General features: G+C 36.6%; 1 protein-coding gene, 1 long non-coding RNA gene and 1 pseudogene across 5 annotated transcripts; 2 read left to right on the top strand and 1 right to left on the bottom strand.

Annotated features, from left to right (window-relative positions):
* Nucleotides 1-11,961: 11,961 nt before the first annotated feature.
* On the top strand, nucleotides 11,962-15,547 carry LOC113328309 (annotated as a pseudogene).
* On the top strand, nucleotides 15,529-16,461 carry LOC113328219. Its single transcript, XM_026575321.1, has 3 exons — nucleotides 15,529-15,737; nucleotides 15,833-16,060; nucleotides 16,153-16,461. Exons 1-3 carry the CDS (start codon nucleotides 15,579-15,581, stop codon nucleotides 16,276-16,278), a joined length of 513 nt encoding a protein of 170 aa, XP_026431106.1. The 5' UTR covers nucleotides 15,529-15,578; the 3' UTR covers nucleotides 16,279-16,461.
* A 1,441-nt stretch (nucleotides 16,462-17,902) lies between these two features.
* LOC113328220 lies at nucleotides 17,903-21,623 on the bottom strand. 4 transcript variants are annotated; one of them, XR_003349309.1, is made up of 6 exons: nucleotides 21,501-21,623; nucleotides 21,265-21,407; nucleotides 20,861-20,941; nucleotides 19,866-19,950; nucleotides 19,650-19,751; nucleotides 17,903-18,035 (listed from the first exon to the last, which is right to left on the bottom strand). It is a non-coding gene; the product is annotated as an uncharacterized LOC113328220 (long non-coding RNA). The 4 variants fall into 4 exon arrangements; XR_003349310.1 differs by lacking the exons at nucleotides 17,903-18,035; nucleotides 20,861-20,941 and adding exons at nucleotides 19,260-19,299; nucleotides 19,437-19,535; XR_003349308.1 differs by lacking the exon at nucleotides 20,861-20,941.
* Nucleotides 21,624-22,348: the final 725 nt, after the last annotated feature.

Below are 22,348 nucleotides of genomic sequence, written 5' to 3'. Positions count from 1 at the left end.
TGACGCAAAGTATTACGAAAATCTTTCCAGCTAGGTGGTAACTTGTCAATCATTACAGAAACTTGAAATTGTTCATCAGTTTTCATACCTTCGGCCACAATTTCGTGGTAAATTTTTTGAAGTTCATGAGCCTGTGCAACAACTGATCTATCATCCACCATTTGGTATCTCACATACCGGCTCACAGCATATTTCTTTGAACCCGCTTCCTCGGTGTCATATTTTTTCTGTAATGCATCCCATACATCTTTAGCAGTTTCAAAAGTTGAATAATACTCATATAAATCGTCAGATAATGCATTAAGAATGTAGTTTTTGCAATCAAAGTCATTATCGATCCATTTGTCGATGGCCTTTTGTTTTTCCTCGGGAGTTTGAGAAACAACTTCTTCAACACCACCGGTAGGAGGTGGATCTGTAGCAGCACCACCGCCAGCAGCAACAGCAGCAGTCTTATCAGCAGCAGGTTCCAGGGTTCCAGGATGAACACTCGACACAATCATATGCAGCTTCATCAGTTTGAGATAAAAGAACATCTTCAGCTTCCATCTTCTGAAATGCAACCCTTCAAATTTGAAAGGCTTGTTGGTATCATCAACGCGCTTCTTTTCATTCTCCATAGCAGAAACGTTCACCTTAAAATTGTTGGAAACAAAGCACTATAATCAAATTACACAAAGAAACCGCTGAGTCGCGTACTAGGTCGCTATCTTTAAGGTGTTTCGCGACTCTGCCTCTTGATTGTGCTAGCAGTCAGTTTTTGTCGAAACCCTATGGGATAAAACAGCTTATCTCTTTCGATTTCTCTGCACTGAGAAATCGAATCAATAATAACTCTTTCAACAACACTTGCTCAGAAAAACTTGACGAAATAAAAATAACGTTCTATATCTTTTTTTAATACGGCCGTTTTTTTTGCTGTTACAAAGAAATTTAATTGGCATTTAATCGAAAATTAATTTTCCATTAATTCCATTGATTCTTTTTGATTATTAAAAAAAAAACTGGTTTCTGGAAGAAAAGATATAGAACGTTATTTTTATTTCGTCAAGTTTTTCTGAGCAAGTGTTGTTGAAAGAGTTATTATTGATTCGATTTCTCAGTGCAGAGAAATCGAAAGAGATAAGCTGTTTTATCCCATAGGGTTTCGACAAAAACTGACTGCTAGCACAATCAAGAGGCAGAGTCGCGAAACACCTTAAAGATAGCGACCTAGTACGCGACTCAGCGGTTTCTTTGTGTAATTTGATTATAGTGCTTTGTTTCCAACAGCTTGTTTTTTCTTTCATCAGAAACATGAATTTTCCACCGGTGATGATTATCTCCTTGTTACTTCTTATACTTCCGTTACTAGGTGTTGAATCCTCATCTTTGAATCATACTACTCCTTCCATCAGCAACACAACAAAAGGTAATTCATCTCTATCTACTTCTCTCAATCATACTTCATTTCTTTCTTTGAATGATACTTCATCGGCCATCAACGGAACAAGAGGTCCATCTCTTTCTCCTTCTCTTAATGATGCTTCTTCCGTCACCAACAACATCAAAAGAGGTTCATCCATTTCTACATTTTCGAATCTTACTTGTTGGCTTTCTCCCTCGGGCAAAATTGCTTTTGGTTTCTACCAATTAGCATGTCCAGATTCTTCACCAGATTGTCCTAATCAGTTTGGGATTGGTATCTAGTTTGCCAAATATCCATCTGCAACCCTGGTTTGGACAACTAATCGTTACTATGACAAACCATCTTTAGTTCTCTTCACCGACAAAGGAAAATTGGTGCTGCGATCGATACCAGACAGCAAAGAGGAACCCTTAATACCCATCATACAAAAACCAATTTCATACGCAAGGATGCTAGATAATGGAAACTTTGTGTTATATGGTGAAGGATCCCAAATTGTTTGGCAAAGTTTTGATTACCCTACTGATACCATTCTCGGTGGTCAAAGTTTAAGATCTGGAGTTGATCTTATCTCTGGTGGAAGCAGATTAACAATTCAGGAGATCAATGGTGCAGTGGGAATACATACAGAAACTTCAGAGAGTGTTATATCAGATGCGCTTGAGGGTTCACTGATGAGACCAGTAATCCTAAGTTTAAACACTGCTGGTCAGCTTTATCTTGTTGGTTCTGATGGCGTAGTCCTTAAATATCTTTATCGAAGCAAGAATCAAGAAGAAGAAATTACTGTGGAGGAGGGTATTCATATGTACAGAGCAAGACTGGATTCAACGGGGCATTTCAGTCTGTACAAGGAAAGAATTGATGGGGATGTTAGTGATCATGAAGAATATTCTGTTCTGGTACAATCATGGCCAGTTGATCATACGAGTTTCCTTGAGAAATGCATAAGGCACTTGCTTATTTTGTAGCGCTGGTAGTGTGCTGTGTTTGTTGCTCCTTCTGCTGCGCTTTGTTGTTTGTTTGTTTTGCCTGGGTGTGCTTATTGCTGGCTTTGTTGCACATTATCCTTTAGAACATACATGTATCAAGATTCAGATCGGATGATAGGATTTTAATTCATCAATCTATGTGTTGATTAAATCTAGACATTTACAATCTATAATGCTATTATGATCTCTCACCTTTAAAAGACATTTCTCATCATCAAAATCTAGGTAACCTCCTCTGCAACATTGTACATCGAATGGTGCTCTTCCTATTTTGAAAGTAAATAGATTCATCAATCAGTCATTTGCTTTACTTTGTCTTAAGGTTGAAGTTATAACAAAAATAGATAGAACTATATGTATCTAGCCGTTGTCCCTTTACTTTGCCTCCTACCCTTCCACTTTTGTGACATTTACACAAGTGTAGGGGGGTACTTACATATCTTGATAGTTTGAAAAATGATGACATACGAACGTATATGTACTCGACACCTCGTGGATTATTCTCAGACTTGAAATATATAATGGACCAAAATTATTCTGCTTATCCGATGTTGATAAAGCGATTTAGCTTCTTGTTAATCTTCTTCCAGTTTATGAGTTTCTCTGAACCCCAGGGACTCCCCAAAATGGGAGGAAAGTACAGTTTAGTCAAGGAATGTGAAATCAAAAAGTCTTGTCCAAATATTATGTGCATGCATTGGGAGCATCAAATTGGCAGGCAAGCTTCTATGGATTTCCAGAGGAACTCCAAATGGATATATATAAACTGGAAATGTATTGTCACATGATTGATTGTTTGGATCATAAGAAAATTAACAAAAATCACTAAGTATTTACATACAGCTAGATGGATGGAAACATGAACGAAACTCCATGACATCAATCATATGCCAAGATCGGAGCAAAATTCAGTACATCTCATTTTCTTTCAGAAATACAAGATTAAGTGAAAATGTAATCGAGATGAGTAACAAGATTTGCCCTACATTTTAGATTAATAAAATTGAAGATCCTGACACGTATATCATCATCTCATTTGGAAATCTAACAAGATCAGTGATAAAAAAGAATATGTTATCTTCATATGCATCATGACCTGCAGAGAGACATTATGAAATTGGTTAGAATTAAAATAAGTAAAGAAGCCTAATAAATAAACAAACAAAAATAACAGGAAGAAAATGCAAATAACGTAATTATTACCTGATCTCTTCCGGAACAGGTCGAATTATTACCATTCATTTTTTTTTTCTTATAAATATTCAGTATACTCTGGAATCAGGTTTCTTGATGACTCTAAGCAATTACCTCTTGCGCAGTTGATGATGTGTCTTTGGTCATACCGGTATATGTATGTACCAAACAGCTACGAGTCCCATCCCATGACCTGATTTTCTTTGACATTGTTTGACTGATTTTTCTATTTTAGACCACCAAAACTAAAACCCTAAAAAAAATTCTTCTCTCATTCTCTTTCTCTCGCTGAAGAACACCGCCGTCATCAACCCAAGTGGGGATGATAGGTGGTGGTGGGTTCGTATGTGAACAAAAATCTTTCAGAAAGTTTTCAATGGCATATCTTGTATAAAAAAAAAACTGGTTTCTGGAAGAAAAGATATAGAACGTTATTTTTATTTCGTCAAGTTTTTCTGAGCAAGTGTTGTTGAAAGAGTTATTATTGATTCGATTTCTCAGTGCAGAGAAATCGAAAGAGATAAGCTGTTTTATCCCATAGGGTTTCGACAAAAACTGACTGCTAGCACAATCAAGAGGCAGAGTCGCGAAACACCTTAAAGATAGCGACCTAGTACGCGACTCAGCGGTTTCTTTGTGTAATTTGATTATAGTGCTTTGTTTCCAACAGCTTGTTTTTTCTTTCATCAGAAACATGAATTTTCCACCGGTGATGATTATCTCCTTGTTACTTCTTATACTTCCGTTACTAGGTGTTGAATCCTCATCTTTGAATCATACTACTCCTTCCATCAGCAACACAACAAAAGGTAATTCATCTCTATCTACTTCTCTCAATCATACTTCATTTCTTTCTTTGAATGATACTTCATCGGCCATCAACGGAACAAGAGGTCCATCTCTTTCTCCTTCTCTTAATGATGCTTCTTCCGTCACCAACAACATCAAAAGAGGTTCATCCATTTCTACATTTTCGAATCTTACTTGTTGGCTTTCTCCCTCGGGCAAAATTGCTTTTGGTTTCTACCAATTAGCATGTCCAGATTCTTCACCAGATTGTCCTAATCAGTTTGGGATTGGTATCTAGTTTGCCAAATATCCATCTGCAACCCTGGTTTGGACAACTAATCGTTACTATGACAAACCATCTTTAGTTCTCTTCACCGACAAAGGAAAATTGGTGCTGCGATCGATACCAGACAGCAAAGAGGAACCCTTAATACCCATCATACAAAAACCAATTTCATACGCAAGGATGCTAGATAATGGAAACTTTGTGTTATATGGTGAAGGATCCCAAATTGTTTGGCAAAGTTTTGATTACCCTACTGATACCATTCTCGGTGGTCAAAGTTTAAGATCTGGAGTTGATCTTATCTCTGGTGGAAGCAGATTAACAATTCAGGAGATCAATGGTGCAGTGGGAATACATACAGAAACTTCAGAGAGTGTTATATCAGATGCGCTTGAGGGTTCACTGATGAGACCAGTAATCCTAAGTTTAAACACTGCTGGTCAGCTTTATCTTGTTGGTTCTGATGGCGTAGTCCTTAAATATCTTTATCGAAGCAAGAATCAAGAAGAAGAAATTACTGTGGAGGAGGGTATTCATATGTACAGAGCAAGACTGGATTCAACGGGGCATTTCAGTCTGTACAAGGAAAGAATTGATGGGGATGTTAGTGATCATGAAGAATATTCTGTTCTGGTACAATCATGGCCAGTTGATCATACGAGTTTCCTTGAGAAATGCATAAGGCACTTGCTTATTTTGTAGCGCTGGTAGTGTGCTGTGTTTGTTGCTCCTTCTGCTGCGCTTTGTTGTTTGTTTGTTTTGCCTGGGTGTGCTTATTGCTGGCTTTGTTGCACATTATCCTTTAGAACATACATGTATCAAGATTCAGATCGGATGATAGGATTTTAATTCATCAATCTATGTGTTGATTAAATCTAGACATTTACAATCTATAATGCTATTATGATCTCTCACCTTTAAAAGACATTTCTCATCATCAAAATCTAGGTAACCTCCTCTGCAACATTGTACATCGAATGGTGCTCTTCCTATTTTGAAAGTAAATAGATTCATCAATCAGTCATTTGCTTTACTTTGTCTTAAGGTTGAAGTTATAACAAAAATAGATAGAACTATATGTATCTAGCCGTTGTCCCTTTACTTTGCCTCCTACCCTTCCACTTTTGTGACATTTACACAAGTGTAGGGGGGTACTTACATATCTTGATAGTTTGAAAAATGATGACATACGAACGTATATGTACTCGACACCTCGTGGATTATTCTCAGACTTGAAATATATAATGGACCAAAATTATTCTGCTTATCCGATGTTGATAAAGCGATTTAGCTTCTTGTTAATCTTCTTCCAGTTTATGAGTTTCTCTGAACCCCAGGGACTCCCCAAAATGGGAGGAAAGTACAGTTTAGTCAAGGAATGTGAAATCAAAAAGTCTTGTCCAAATATTATGTGCATGCATTGGGAGCATCAAATTGGCAGGCAAGCTTCTATGGATTTCCAGAGGAACTCCAAATGGATATATATAAACTGGAAATGTATTGTCACATGATTGATTGTTTGGATCATAAGAAAATTAACAAAAATCACTAAGTATTTACATACAGCTAGATGGATGGAAACATGAACGAAACTCCATGACATCAATCATATGCCAAGATCGGAGCAAAATTCAGTACATCTCATTTTCTTTCAGAAATACAAGATTAAGTGAAAATGTAATCGAGATGAGTAACAAGATTTGCCCTACATTTTAGATTAATAAAATTGAAGATCCTGACACGTATATCATCATCTCATTTGGAAATCTAACAAGATCAGTGATAAAAAAGAATATGTTATCTTCATATGCATCATGACCTGCAGAGAGACATTATGAAATTGGTTAGAATTAAAATAAGTAAAGAAGCCTAATAAATAAACAAACAAAAATAACAGGAAGAAAATGCAAATAACGTAATTATTACCTGATCTCTTCCGGAACAGGTCGAATTATTACCATTCATTTTTTTTTTCTTATAAATATTCAGTATACTCTGGAATCAGGTTTCTTGATGACTCTAAGCAATTACCTCTTGCGCAGTTGATGATGTGTCTTTGGTCATACCGGTATATGTATGTACCAAACAGCTACGAGTCCCATCCCATGACCTGATTTTCTTTGACATTGTTTGACTGATTTTTCTATTTTAGACCACCAAAACTAAAACCCTAAAAAAAATTCTTCTCTCATTCTCTTTCTCTCGCTGAAGAACACCGCCGTCATCAACCCAAGTGGGGATGATAGGTGGTGGTGGGTTCGTATGTGAACAAAAATCTTTCAGAAAGTTTTCAATGGCATATCTTGTATTTTCATTCTCAATTCATTTCTATTAACAATCAAGTAATTAATGGGTTGGTTCTATATTATAGGAATACAACTTATTATGTCTGTAATCAACCTACTCAAAAACGGGTTGAAATTGCTCCACCACCTCACCTCAATTTAATATCTCTCAAACTGGTTTCACATGTGACTGTTTTTTGGTACCTGAATTCATGTTGCTTGTCATGCTTATATTTTTAGTGGTTCTTTACTCATTATGTAACTGCAAATGTGGGGAATTTTGTGGAGGAGATGGAGGCGCAAGAATCCTTCATTTCAAAAAACAGCAGATGCTAAACCACACAACATTGAGTTTACATGGTTTATAATATACTTTGTTTGGATGTGACCATCTACTTGGTTCTCAAAATTGCTTCCAAACAATGGTATTCTTCGACTCGGTTGTGCAGAGATGCTGCTGAGATTGGGTTTCAGTGTGCACGAGTGGTCTGTCCACTGGTGAAGGATGATTTAAATGGTTATTCGTGTAAGGTAATCAGGGGTGTCTTGAGATGGGTTTATAAGCTCCGCACGTGAAAGTGAGTGAAAATCTTCATTATCATATCTGATTTTTTGGTGATCACAGAGTTCCTCAGCCTATGTCTTGTATTAACTTAGCTAGGGATGGTGTTTAACAAAAATACTGGTTGTGTTTACTTCGGATAGTGATAGAATACGGGCATCCAACTCAAAACCAATTGGCAATGAGTGGAGAGGCCATCCAACTCAAAACCAAAGGATTATAAACCGCAGGATCATAGATAACCCAGACAATGTGGGAGTAATAATCTCAACACGCCCCCTCACGTGTAGCCTCGTTGGGTCTAACACGTGGACAATAAATCGGGTGACGCGGAATAAAGGCGCGGTCAAATGATCCGTTGCAAAATAGCCTGCTCTGATACCATGATAGAATACGGGCATCCAACTCAAAACCAATTGACAATGAGGGGAGAGACCCAAAGGATTATAAACCGCAGGATCATAGATAACCCAGACAATGTGGGACTAATAATCCCAACAGATAGTTCTGGAATGATCTGTTCATTTTTTGATGGTAAGTTTGAGAAGCCTGAAATGTATTCAGATTAACTTATTATGTTGCAAGTACTTATTCAAGTCATTTTAGTTTCTTTTACCACGTCTTTAGATTTTATGGTTGGGTTTGAAGAGATTTGGAATTCTGCAGCTATGAACTGACAAGGTTGAACCGGTCTGGTAAGGAATTATGCAGAAATTGGTCTATGATGTAGTCATGTTCATTTATAGAACAGTCATGGTGATTTCTAGTGTAATGAACAGCTTGTACCACTGTTGTTGTTTTTATTTTTAACATATCCAGGAGTATACTTTTGAAACACTACAGAAAATGATTTTTGGATTGGAATTATAATTAGACTCTTGTGTGGTTGATGATGATAGAATGATAGAGATTTGGAATTTGGAATCACATTATAGAATGACCGGAGAGTTTGAAAATGTAGAGATTTGAATTTGGATTGGGTTGAAAATTCTTAACACACGAGATTACTACACATGAAAATTCTTTGGCTCATCTTCTTATTTTTGCTTGGCGAGGTCGTAACCATGACCTATAAAGATATCCAGCTTACCATTGTGTCATACATCTGGGCTTTGAGTCCCATGACCTTGACCAGCTGTGGCCGAACTTACTCTCCATCTCTCTCTTTTTCGTTTTATTTTTATTTTTTTGCTTTTAGTTTTCTGTCACTTGTGTTACTTGTAAGGTTTTACTGGTCATGCATCACCAGAACGATCCTCATCCACCTTCTGTTGATCCTACCATTGAAGAAGAACGACCTCCATATGTTATGGTTGTTCACGGACCTCCCAAGGTAAATTACTAAGTCGAAGACAATTAGGGTGTATTTACAACTTTTGGTTTGATGTGCATGTAACTTGTTGTTCCCTTTCATATTTGTGTTGAATTTACAAGCTATAGGCTTATCTAATTAATTTATGTACATATGGTATCATCTTCAGCTCTCTCCTCTCTGTAATATTTTCTTGCTAGTTTCTAATAATACACATTCCGTTTATTGAAAACAAATTTCTGTTGTATGCATGTTGTAGGTTAGTAAAACTCTCTTAATAAAGTGTTTGGTGGATTTCCATAAATGAACAACAATTAGAAAAACACACTTAAGTGACATCTCCGTTAATAATAGGCATTAACATTCGCCAAAGCCCTTGCGGAGGATGGAAATCACCACTTAATTTTTGGAGAACACACAGGCTCAAGGAGGTGACCTACTTAACGGAAATTCATTGTGTAAAAATTGATCGGTATGCTAACACACAAACTAGTGGCTCTCAAATGTAAACAGTCCCTAGCTAAACACGTAAAAGATGCGATTCACCAAACTATCATCCCAAAATTTAAACAAAATAGCCTTATACTACTCAACCTATTGTAGTTGCAGGAAATCCTACAACCACATCCATTCAAGACTAAGTAACACTTTAAGAAATTATGGTAAAAATCATTTGTTTATTCATCAAGATCTTAGGTTGAATACAAGATAATACAAAGACTTTTCTTGCTCTCCAAATAAACTTTCTCTCTCCTAATTTCTTGTCTAACACTCACTCTAGAGATCCCTCCATTACACAGTTTCTTTCCCTTTATATAGGGTAATACATAGTGGATGACAGCTAATAGATCCCCTATTTTCGGAATCACCGTGCGTTACAATCGCTCATGTACATTCGCTCAACTTCGCATACTTTACACTTTCGCACAGATCATCACACTTTTACTCGTGACTATGCTGACATCATTGAATACGTCATCCTATTTTTACTATATGCGAGGATACTCGCTTACATTAGATGACCTTTATTTCACATACATAATGAATGTGCGATGTTTCACTCCTACATTTTGCCTCTTCTCATATCGTTCTCTTTATAGAGTGAGCGATGTGAGAAACTTTCGATCCAACTTATCGCACATGTTTATTTCTTCATATTTTGTTTTTCCTACATTCTTCCGTAATTCCAGCCTTTCTATCTGCACGTGTCGATTCTTCTTCTTTTTGCCGATACAACCCGTATCTAATCGGTCATCTTTCTTTTCTATTTATTGATTTATCCTTGAGAAATAACTTCTTCGTCTATTTTGATTTTGTTTATATTTCTTTTTCTTCGAGACTATTTTATCTTTCGGTTTCTACTTCCCTGATTCATCTGTTACTGCTGCCGCTGCTTTATCACCATTATTCTCATGGATCCAAATCCAAGGTTTGTGCATTCTATCAAAATCAACCTCTCATTCTTCTATTGACCATGATTATTAATCATAATTGTTAATCTCAATCGTGATTGTTGATCTTATGATTAACTTAACTCCCCTACTGTTTGTAGGAAAATTTCCTCTTCAAGTGCCCTCAAAGTAACTGTTTCCAACCCTAAATCTTCTTCAGATATCAAGGAAAAGAATCTCTCAAGAGGAAGACTTCGCACAACAACTGAGTAAGAAATATTCTATTTTTATCAAACAATATTGTTGCCTCCATTTCTTATCTGCGTTGTTTTCGCAGGATTCCGATTCTGAGATAGGTGGAGCGAAAGGACCGAAACTTAAGAGAGTTCGCAAGTCCACATCTCTTCAATCAAATATTTATATTCCTGAATTTGGCGTCGCAGACGTCATTCCTCCATCTCCTTTCGAAACGACAGTTCAAACTAATGTTTTTCCTACTCATGCGAATGTTTCTGTTACTCTCGAAGAAATTTTTCCTCCCGAAGAGAAAATCGTTACTGATCAAGGTATAAAGGGTACCCCCACTCATGCCTCTACGTTCGTTCCTGATGTTGTTCAAACTGTTTCAACCCTTGTGAACTCTCCTTTGCTTATATATAAGCACCGATACCATTCAAAATAATATGGATATTCCCAACTCTGCGAATTTTACTATTTCTTCTCCTTCTATTTCTGCTTCCCCTTCTTCATCTTCCTCTTTCTTATTGGAATCCCTTTCTCTCGATAAGAAAGCTTTGTACAGTGTAAAATTTGCTTCTCAAACTTTACTTGACATCATCAACTCTGCTCAGTCATCCACCAATGATCCTCACAAAATTCACATTTGTTCTGCTTTAAGTAAACTTCTATGCGAATTTCCTTCTAATAAAACTACAAGAGATGAGATCCATTCTCAAATTGATCCAAGTTTTCATACCGTTCTAGATGTCTTGGTAAGTACCTTTTGTATATGTTCCCTTGATTATAATATCTTAATTATATATATATATATCTTTTATTGGTGTTTTGCTTTATTTCTTTCTCAATATAATGATTTTGTTCACTTAAAATGAATTGAACTTAATAATCAAATGTTAAGTTCTACTAATTAAAAATCAAATACACAATAACAACCAGAAAAAACTGAGAAACCAGAAAATCGGTGCAACGGTTTTGATTTCTTATGTATACAGTGGAGGGACTGGAAATCTAACGTAGTGGTGGCTTTTGAGTTGGACCATTGTAGAGGGCTTGCTTAAGCCTATAAGTTTAGACTTAATTTTATACCTCCATCGGAATAGGTAGTGAAAAAAAGGTGATTTGAGATTTATTTATTTTTTCTGGGGTACACTTAAGCCAGGTTTAGCCTGGCTGTAGTCCTGCACCTGAATGTATAAACCGAACATAATCTAGGGTGGTTTTTGGTTTTTCATAAGAAATATTCATGGTTTATAAAGGGGATACCACTATTAGCGTGGGTGATACCAATTGAACGATCCAACAATCAGGATCTGTTAACACTTGCTTGTCCTATATAGAAAGGTATCACCCTTAAGTAATACCGGTATCCTCTTTATAAATTATTGAAACATTGGTTTGGTTATTGGGTTGATACAAAATCAAGCCAAATCGAACCACGGGCATCCCAAGTACTCCCCAGAAAAACGGAGAGGGCCTATAAAGAGAAAAAAAAATCATGAAAGACCTAAACCGAAACTTTGACAACTATTTCATCTCCTCCCCCAATTCTAAACGTCTACACCACCGCCGTGTGAGAGACAGTTAGGGTATTGAAAATGGCTTCTTCATCTCTTAATCAACAAGAAGAAGATACATATGTCAAACACGGTTTGTCATATGTGAAGATCTACAAGAACAAGAAGTGTGATGAGGTAGGTACACTCTGTTTCTCTTTTTGATTTTAGGTTTTCGATCTTAATTTCAATTTATTTGTCTACTTGTGTTAATTGTAGGGTTTTACTAATGATCATCACCATAACAGTCCACATCCACCTTCTATTCATCATACCAGTGAAGAAGAACGACCTCCGTATGTAATTGTTGTTCACGGACCCCCCAAGGTGAATTACTGGTTATTATACTGTAGCCGAAGCCAATTATGGTTAATTTAGTACTTCAGTTGGTTTGATTTGATGATTGCTTGCAATTCTAACTTGGTTCCATTACTAATTCTGTTCTTAGGTTGGAAAAACCCTATTAATCAAGTGTTTAGAGGATCACTTTAGCAGGAGAAATGTGGCAGGCCCCAATAGATGTTTTTTGTTAGGTGACAAGAGGCGGATACAGTTTGTGGAGTGTCCCAATAATGTCAATGGCATGATTGATGCTGCAAAGTATGCCGATGCTGTGATGTTCCTCATTGATGCGGGTTATGGGTTTGAAATGGTATGTCACTAGCTTCTTCTGCAGTTGTCTTTGTTCCTTATACCCTTAACTTTTTTGATGTACAAGTGTAGGAAGCTGCTTATGAATATGTTTCTGTTGATTTCAGGAAACATTCGAGTTCCTCGAACTCTTAAAAGTTCACGGCATGCCCAAGGTTATGGGGGTGCTTACATATCTTGATAGCTTCAAGGATGAAGATGTGCTAGCAAAGACTCGGCAAAACCTCTTGGACCAGTTCCAGACTAACATACACAATGGAGCAAAAGCGTTCTGCTTATCCGGTCGTCATAATGCGATGTAAGTTTCGTCCTCCTATCTTATTAGTTTTTTTCTTCAATGGAAAAGCCAATTTGTAACCCAAGGGACTCACCCGAAGGAGAAAAACAGTGCATTAAAGGAAAAACTCTTACTCAGCTGATGGTGGTTAACAGGTATTTGGAGCACGAAATTAGCGAGCTGGCAAGCTTCTTATCGACAATGGAATTCCATCCTTTGTCATGGCGAGCTGCACGTCCTTATATGCTGGTAGATCTTTTTGAAGATGTCACTCCTCTTGAGAAAGTGCAAATGGATAAAGAATGCCCAAGAGACATTATGTTGGAAGGATACCTTCGAGGATGTGACATCGAGAATGGATCTAAGGTACTTCTTTTTCAGGCCAGGTTACCTGTTGAGTGACTTGTTTGTTATTCCATCACTTCCAGAAAGTAGAAACTGCTTCTGTGAATATAACTTTTTGGTTCGTCATAGCGTACTCCTGCTTGAACTATTGCTCCTAGTTCTGCCTGATATATTCTTTATCTTAAACGTTTCTCTATCTAATGAACTATATACGTCTTCATATCTAGCGTGTAGTTGTTTATTTTTTCCTTCCACGTACGAACTGACTTAATGTGTTATGATGTCAGGTGCATATTGCTGGTGTTGGTGATTTTCCTTTAGCTAGCGTTACAAGCTTAACTGATCCTTTCGCGTTGCCGTCTGTTGGTACCGATAATTTGAAGGTACCCACTGTTTTTATTCTAGATTTCAACCTTTGCTTGTAATAAAATTATTCTTCATACCTAATTTCTAGTCTCTAGAAAGGCGACTGATAATCTTCATATTTTTATTTTTTTTTGGTGGGATTAATACTGCATTTTGTAAAAAGGTAGTTCGCCGGGAATTCGAGGCCCTTTATGGCTATACTTCATGCTCTTGTGATTCCTTTGTAGATTTTTATTAGATCAGTCAAGAAATGGTTTGCATATATCTACCGCATTATGTGGAAAAACAAGATTTCCTGAAATAGGAGGCTGATATGGCTTCTTTGTGGATCTTCATTCTTAACCACTTTTTGTGAATGGAGAACCTGTTCATGTCATTACAGTGATTGCATCACTTCTCTTTCCTTCATTGTTTTATGTTAATTTTGCTAGTCTTATAGAATAATCCGAAGGGTTTCTAACTTTCTATTTATGTTTATTAAGACGTTAGCCTATTGCCTCTTGCAATTAGGTATTTGTATTTGTTTCTTAACCTTGTTATTTGTTCAAATTATCCAGTCTTTGGTTCTCTAGTTACTCATCCTCTTTTCCCCTGTTTAACTACTTTTATTTGGAAGCAGACAAACACAGACGAGGTCAGCGATTTTGACGAGCTTTCTAACATGCAGATCGAGTGCTTCAGAGCAGGGACTTATTTAAGGTTTGAGTTCCATGACGTTCCATTTGAGATGGTTAAAAATCATGATCCCTGTCAGCCTATTCTTGTTGGAGGCATCACTCTTGAGGAAGCAAAAGTTGGATATATGCAGGTTATTTTACTTCAATATTTGATAGTAAAGTATTTTTGGGACACTTTATGTCTGTTCACTACTGTAAGCCCTTATGAATACTGTTTTCTCTTCTAGGTGAAACTTGAGCCACATAGTTGGCATATGAAGTTATTGAAGTCAAAGGACCCTATCATTGTTTCAGTTGGTTGGAGGCGGTACCAGACAAGGCCAATTTATATGCTGGAAGATTGCCATGGTAGAAATCGAGTGCTCAAATACACCCTGGAAGACATGCCCTGTCTTGCAACGTTTTGGGGCCCTCTTGCACCTGCCGGTACTGAACTTGCTGTTGTACAAAGTCTGGCAGATAACAAGGTCTGATGTATTTTTTTTTAAGTTAATACCATATAATTCGATTTTGGTTAACGTAAAAAGTGTTGTAATTATTTTATACTCCTTGATAATTCCTTGATAAGAATGTTATCGTTCAATTATTCCCTGGATTTTTATTTTATTTGCTGATTACATTGTAATTGGATTCCAGACTGCATTTCGGATTTGCTAAGGCTTCTGTGCAAGAATTTAACCATGAAATGAAGATGGTGAAGAAGCGCAAGCGGATAGGAACTCCATATAAGATATTCAAGAAAACTGCTCTTATAAAGGATATGTTCACATCGGATCTCGAAATTGCTAATTTCAAGGATGCAAAAATTCAGACTGCACGAGGAATATCTGGGATGGTTGATAAGGTTAGTGTGGCAAGTGTTCGTATTTATCTTCTCTAATGTGCATCTAAATTGTGTTTACTGTTAAGCTAGCGAAATTTATGAACCCACGAAATTCCTTTGACTATTTCTGTGTGGTCTACAGTAGTTTGTTCACATAGTTGTGTTTTAGAGTTCGAGACCTTCATTAATGTGTTAAAATAACCAATAACTATTACCCTGAGTGAATGCCTAAACCTCCAAACTGTATGCTCTTATTTTGGATCCTTCTGTTGTATATTGTGTTCGAAGCAGCAATTTCTTTGCTAGTTTTGTTTGTTTCTGATTGTATTCTTTAACGGGCAGCCTGCAGGGAAAAGTCTTACTCGTGGACTAAGGGATTGCAAAATGCACATTTAAGCATAAAATTCGCAAGCGTGATACCATTTTCATGCATGTATATGAACAAGTTGAGGTTCCTCGCTTCTTCAACCCCATAATGAGAGGTCCAGAACCACCTGACCGTATTTGGCATGGCGTGGTTGATACTTATGAGCGTACTCGAGCTATTGATCTCTGTGTGCCTGCTAACTTGGAATCTTACTACAAGGTTTTTGTTATACTGTGGATTCAGTGATCTACCAAGTTAACAGCTTTAAATATCTAATTGTAATTTGGTTTATAATATTATTATTCTTTTTGCAGACGCATATCAATCCGTTCGGTACCAGGGATCTCGAATTCTATTCGAGGTGGCCGCGTTTGATGGTGGCATTAAGGCGTGCTACTTCGGAGGAAGACAAGCTATCTATAAAGCGCCAGATTGAAGACTGGAAGATTGCACGCGATGAGAGACAGAGAGAAAGGGAATTAGAGGCCGCTGCTCCGAGGCGCCAGACGGTTGAACAAATTCGTGCTGTTCGTTTTATTGAGGTGAAAACTGAACTTGGCGGTGTGCGCTTTCTGGTTTAACTCGATGTTAGTTAATCGTATGTGACTTGATTGATATACTATTTATTTAACAGAAACGGAAGGAAACCGGGAAACAGTCGGGGTTGATTTCGGAGGAATCATTGAGGCACCTAACCAAAGGCCTGATAAAGGAATTCAGAGACTATGAAAAAGAGAAAAAGAGGCATCTATCGTTATAGCGGTTTTGTTAAGACAATGGAATTAGGATGGCCAGCTCTAGCCTGTTGGTTGATATCACTTATCAACACTGCTATTAACCTCTGTTGATATAAATTTGAAGTCATGACTCTAGTTACAGTTTGCCATTAATCCTTATCCTCTGAAGCTTCTTGGAGAGCTGCTGGAGCTTGTTCAGAAATCAATACTTAAGAGCAAGAAATCTAAAAACTACAATGGAAAATTGTGCGCACAAAAAGAAAAGAAAAAGCTTCTTCAAATATAATATCAACAGACCTTCCCAATCAATACAGTGGCAATTAATTGTCCCGTGTATAACCTTCCCAATTGGCTTTGAGCCTCCCTCTGGTAATATCAACAATGCAACAGCTCTCGACTTGCATCACTATGAAAACTAAAGGAGCTTATATTACCCATGACAGTGAGAATATTACACACGCAAAAAACCCAACGGGCCAAAATTAAATAATTATTACAGATTTCAACTTTTTTGAGAATCAAAAGGTGAACAACATTGCGCTTGCATATAACATCAGACGAGCACATCACAGCACTAACTTTCACCCTTCAGACTTCTCCTTTTGTTAGCATGCATTCTCTACCATAAATTTCGCCGCATTAACCATCTTTGTACCACTCATTTCCATCATGTGGCATAGACCTTCTATCATTAAGTACTTAAGCCTTAGCTGGCATATTGGTTCGATATTATGGTCCTGTAAGTGGAAATGAAACTTTGGTAAGCAAAACATTAAAGGCTGAACCTGAAGGTTTGTTCTTCCGTGCCCACTCCTGTGCCTGAAGACCCTGCAAGTTGAAGAAATATAAAGATAAAGCAAACCATCAGTCTTTTACTCTTTCCATTTTGGTTTTAGGTGGATGGTAAAGAACAAAGAAACTGAAACATGATGCCGTAAACTAGTGTTTTCTTCAATAAGTTAGCATCGTATACCTGGTGGAAATGAGCAGGGTCAGCAACTGAAATCCAGTCCCATGCTGCAAGATACTTGGAACAATCAACTAACACCCAAATCTTCTAACATGGAACATTTCAGACTTGGTGAGATCGCCAAGGCCAATAGTAAGATGCAACAAGTCTCAGGATTTACCTGAGCATTTTGATGACCAACAAGAAAGTTGTGACGCATCTCCGCAATTGAATCCGACTTTGTTGTGACCGAGGGCCTTGTCAGGTAGATAGGACCTGAGACAGAAACTGTTGAACTGAAGGATTTTGTGGGTGGGTCATTTTTGCTGCTGGTGTTGCTCAAATAAGGTTAACTCCTCCGGCGTCTCCCACTACAATAGATGCACATTCAGAGACATAAGATCATTTCCACAAGTTAGGAGGTGCAAAACCATATCATAAAACATACTATGAAAATTAATATAATAAGGCAAAGAGAATAATAAAGAAAATGTTACCTGGCTCACACTTGTTACACTGTTATAGAAGTAGTACTTATACTCTGAGTACTGTCCAATTACAAGGAGGAAGTGCAACCTGCCTACCAAGGAGTTGTTGTGGAAGACCCAGGCACAGCTGCTGCAGTAGCAAGACTGTTGCAAACTGTCTGCCTTTGAGGAATGTTTCAAGCTGGATTTGCTCAATCTTTGGTTTCCGTCCTTAAATGTTTTGGATTCGCTGTGTTTTTTAAACAAATATACATAAATAGGTCTGTCCAGATATAACATCTACAAAGATTTTCATGATTGTTCAAGACAGCAGCACTAGAGTAAGCATTTGAACTGTCCCCTCCTGAACAAAACATCATTAAACGAAGCAAAATTAGTACTAGTGGCGATTTCATGCAATGTCAACAGACGATTCTTTAAGAATATTCACGCATCTCTGTTTCAAGTTAAATTTTTTATATGCTCAACATTCAGCAAAGCACATAATTTACATGGCTCAAAATCATACTTGTAGAAAGAAGGTATTTAACTTCAAAATTGATAATTTGGTAAAAAATGTAAGAATGACAACAAATTATAGAAATACCGAAAGTCTTGAAAGATATCAAATACTAAACATACACAACTAGAAGAATTACTAGATTTTTACCAACAAATAAGAAGCACAAACTCATCAAAACCGTACTTTTAATCATTGTACTACGATACACAAGGCGAGCATGTATTGTTGAAAACAAATGACTAGCAACTGAAAACATGATACTCATTCAGAGATGCAAGAAACAAGAATATTATCACAAATTTACACTTAGATTAATTTTTGAATCAGCTTTCGATGTTCCTTAAATATGTACCTAAACATACTAAGAAATGTACAGCACAGTGTACAATGTTGACTAATTTTTGACCACTTTCACGAATTTCTTTTCTTCCTATAGTTACCATCAGTAAATTTCCGCGAGACTCAAAGATGGTTTCACTGAGGATCTAACTAACTAGTTCTGTTGTTCTTTCACAAATTATCCAGTTCAGCAGAATCACTTGATTCTGGTAACAGTGGAAAAAAAATATCAAAGGGTAAAATTCTACAGGTTCTGCTATTCTTTCACTAGGGAGCATATGTTACATAGTCTACCTAATCTATCTTTTGGTTATTAATTGATTGCTTCAAAACTTCATACCAAGTAAAACTAAAATATTTTATGCATCATCCTATATTCAGAGAATGATGAAGAGTTCACTTTTTCATTATAATTGATCATGTAAATGAAATATGGACTTGAAACTAAATTACCACCAGAAAACTGACTAGTTCTTTTATCAGCAGATGTAAGCAGCACAAAATCATCATCCCACATTTATCAATAGTCGGGATATTTGATTTTTCTTAGCTTTTTTGTTTTGCGACAATGACCAATTTAAATTCCTTGAAACAGTCTCTAACCTAACCATTTGGAACCCTTCTGAATTAGAGGCAAAACTTCGGTCCAAAAATAGCCATCTTCTAAGGCATCTGCATGCAATTGACAGAACGAGTCTTTTTAAAATCCATTATAATTTATTATTCTGCTGTAATCCTCTTTAGTCAAGCTCGTGCAAGCTTTCTCCTACAAGATTCAAAGTCTTAGGATATTTCAGATGGGATCCTCTATTGACAAAAACATTATATTAAGTTAGATATGGTTGCTATCGACAACTAAGGGTTGGTAATTGAGGGAAAAAAGAAACAAGAAACCAAGCTTACATCAGAGAACAAGTCCTTTACATCCACAACAATTTTTTATTCTGCTCTATGTCTCTAAGTCTAGCTCATGAAAGCTTTCTCCTACACTTGAGGAAGGTGCTGCTAAGAATTAAAAAATCTCCAGACATGAGACGGAATCCTCCATCCGCAAATTATACGTGTTAAGTGAGTGAGGGAGTAACTGTAAAAAGGAAACAAGGAAATTAAACTTACATCAAGAAAGAAGGAGAGGTTCCATGGCCGCTGCATGGTTAACCAATGATGATGCATTGAGTAGGTTCCATGGCCGCAAATTGTTCATTTCCCCCTCTATTTCTACCAAAAAAAAAAAAGATTTTTTTCAGGAGAATAACTATATGAGAAAAACAAAAACGATTTTTATTAATTTTAAGAGAAATGAAATGCAGAGAAATCAGATGCACTACTTACGTTGGAGAGAAGAAATCATTGTGTGATATCTTCTTGTTGATGTTGACGTCAACAACATCAGAGCTCATGATCAGTGGTGGTTTTTCTGAGACAGCGTACAACAGAGCAAAAGAGGAAGAGGCAGTAAGAAACTAAAAATGATAAGTAATACAAACCCTAACACAGGGCTTTAACTACGAGTAGACAGTGAAAAGGCTAATTACACTTTGGTTACTTCACTAGGATAGAAAAAATGTTGAGCAGGTTTCCAGATTTGTTCCCAAAAGCATTTTTTAAGTTAAAATGTTACATTATAGATCATTCACAACGTATATTTTGAGTCAAGAATCAGATTATGAACCACGTGATAAATTTTGGAACTATTGTAACAAAGAAATCGATTGTGAGGCATGTTTTGATTCACGAAGCAAATTTTGGAAGTACTAATGTGATGATGCAAAATTTGGTGGTCAAAACTGGTAAATATTGAACTAAATTTTGTGTCACAGTACACATTTATAAGGTCCTTGGCAATGTTGGGTCCAAGCCAGATTATAGGTCACTCAACTTCTTACTTCTCATTGTACCAGTTTGAGAGCTAGTAGTTCCTCCTCTAATCTATGACATCCACAGATCGCTTAAGAAGACCGTAAAAGAACGGGTATTCAAGAAAGCGAAGATACATATAATCAGTGAATCACTAATTCTCGAACATAAAAATAGTCCATGAATCACTAATTATCCGTGTCTACTCAAACAAGTTGGGAACAAACAAATAATATCCTAAACTAAAGTTCATATATTAGGAGCATGTGGACTAATTGGCTAATTGCAAAATGAAGTACCGGCCATAAAAACATAAACATGCAAGCAATCAATGCAAGAGAAAGCATCTATTTAAAAGTAAGAAAATAAATCAATATAATGGCAATAGCCGCCATTCTTGAAAGTTATGGTAGCAGTAGTTTCATCAAACTTGGAATCACAAATAGAACGCATTTTAGACTCTACTCTACCTTCAAATATCAAGGCAACATAATAGACATAGTCACACTTCATCACATACTCATATTGCATAAACCCCTCTAGGATTTGACCTGCATAGTTTCATTTTGTAGCCTGATATCACATTACACAGCATTCATAAAAATAGAATAAATAAAAAAAAAAAAAAAAAAAAAAGACAATGTTACATTTGAGATTTTTGAATACTAATTGACTTATTGAACTGAAATTCAATTCTTGGAGTAACTAACATAAAGGGGAAGCTGCATTCCACATTTGGGGAAAATTAAAGCTGGATGAGTGAATTATGTACCTCCCACTCGAACTACTCTTTCAATTGAGCTAATCGTTTGTCATTATAACTAAGGGTTGGTAATTGAAAAGGGTAAAAAACTAAAAAGGAAATCAAACTTACATCAACGGAGAGAAATTAGGGCAAAGTTTCTGCTCTTTGATTCGCTTTTTTCAACTCAAACTCTTGACGAGGGAATTGATATGAGTCAAGGAAAACCACCGACTCACTCGTTCATCTCATCTCTGCCATTGTCGACCTTATTTCTGTCCAAATAATACGAAATTTTTTCCAAAGAATTATTATACGAGAAAAAAATAAAAATGAAATTAAGAAGAGTAAGATCCAATACTACTTACATTTTGAGGGGATAAATATTATGCGATCTTCTTCTTTCTTCTGATGATCATGACATTTTGGAGTGATGGTGGTCTTTTCAATGGCGGCGGAGAACATAAAGGGAGGGATGGAAATAGAAAGAGAGCAGTAAACCCTAACTGGCTAACAGATGTTTAAATAGTGGGGCAAAAATATAAAATTGGAAGCATTCTTACATTCAGTTTACATCACTTCATTCTTACACTCAGTGTACATCACTTCATTCTCAAACAATCATCCATTGTCAAAAGAAAATACACACGGGATTAAGTTAAACAATCTTGATTTCCCAAATTTAACGGAACCAAGGCCATAAGGCAGTTTTAGGGGTTTTGTTGTTGGTTGATTGTTGATGGGTAGTTGTAAAGGAAAAGAAGTGATTTGGACAGGGAAGAAGAAGGTAAGCAATTGTTGGTGTTGGAAACAATATAGAAAATTCACAAAAATAAATCTCAAATAGCTGAGTCGCGGACTAGAAGCATTGTAAACACAGAAAAATCGGTACGTCATATACGTACTGATGGTTAATACACAAAACCAAACTGAAACCAAACCAAAACCCACCAAAATGAAACTAAAATACCAGATCTACAAACGAAACGAACGTAAAACATGATTTTATAACTAGATCTGGACTATTTTCATCAAAAACCACCAGTACATCATATACGTATTGATGATTAATACACAAAAGCAAACTAAAAACAAACCAAAGACCAACAAAATGGAATTAAAACATCAGATCTACTAATGAAATGAACATAAAACATGACTTTCTATCTAGATCTGAAGGATTTTTACCAAAATTGAAGTAAAAAATTAACGAATC

This window comes from Papaver somniferum, unplaced genomic scaffold, assembly GCF_003573695.1.
Source record: "Papaver somniferum cultivar HN1 unplaced genomic scaffold, ASM357369v1 unplaced-scaffold_107, whole genome shotgun sequence".
NCBI lineage: Eukaryota > Viridiplantae > Streptophyta > Magnoliopsida > Ranunculales > Papaveraceae > Papaver > Papaver somniferum.
Note: the sequence above shows the minus strand (reverse complement) of the source record. Positions and strands in the feature narration are given on the sequence as shown.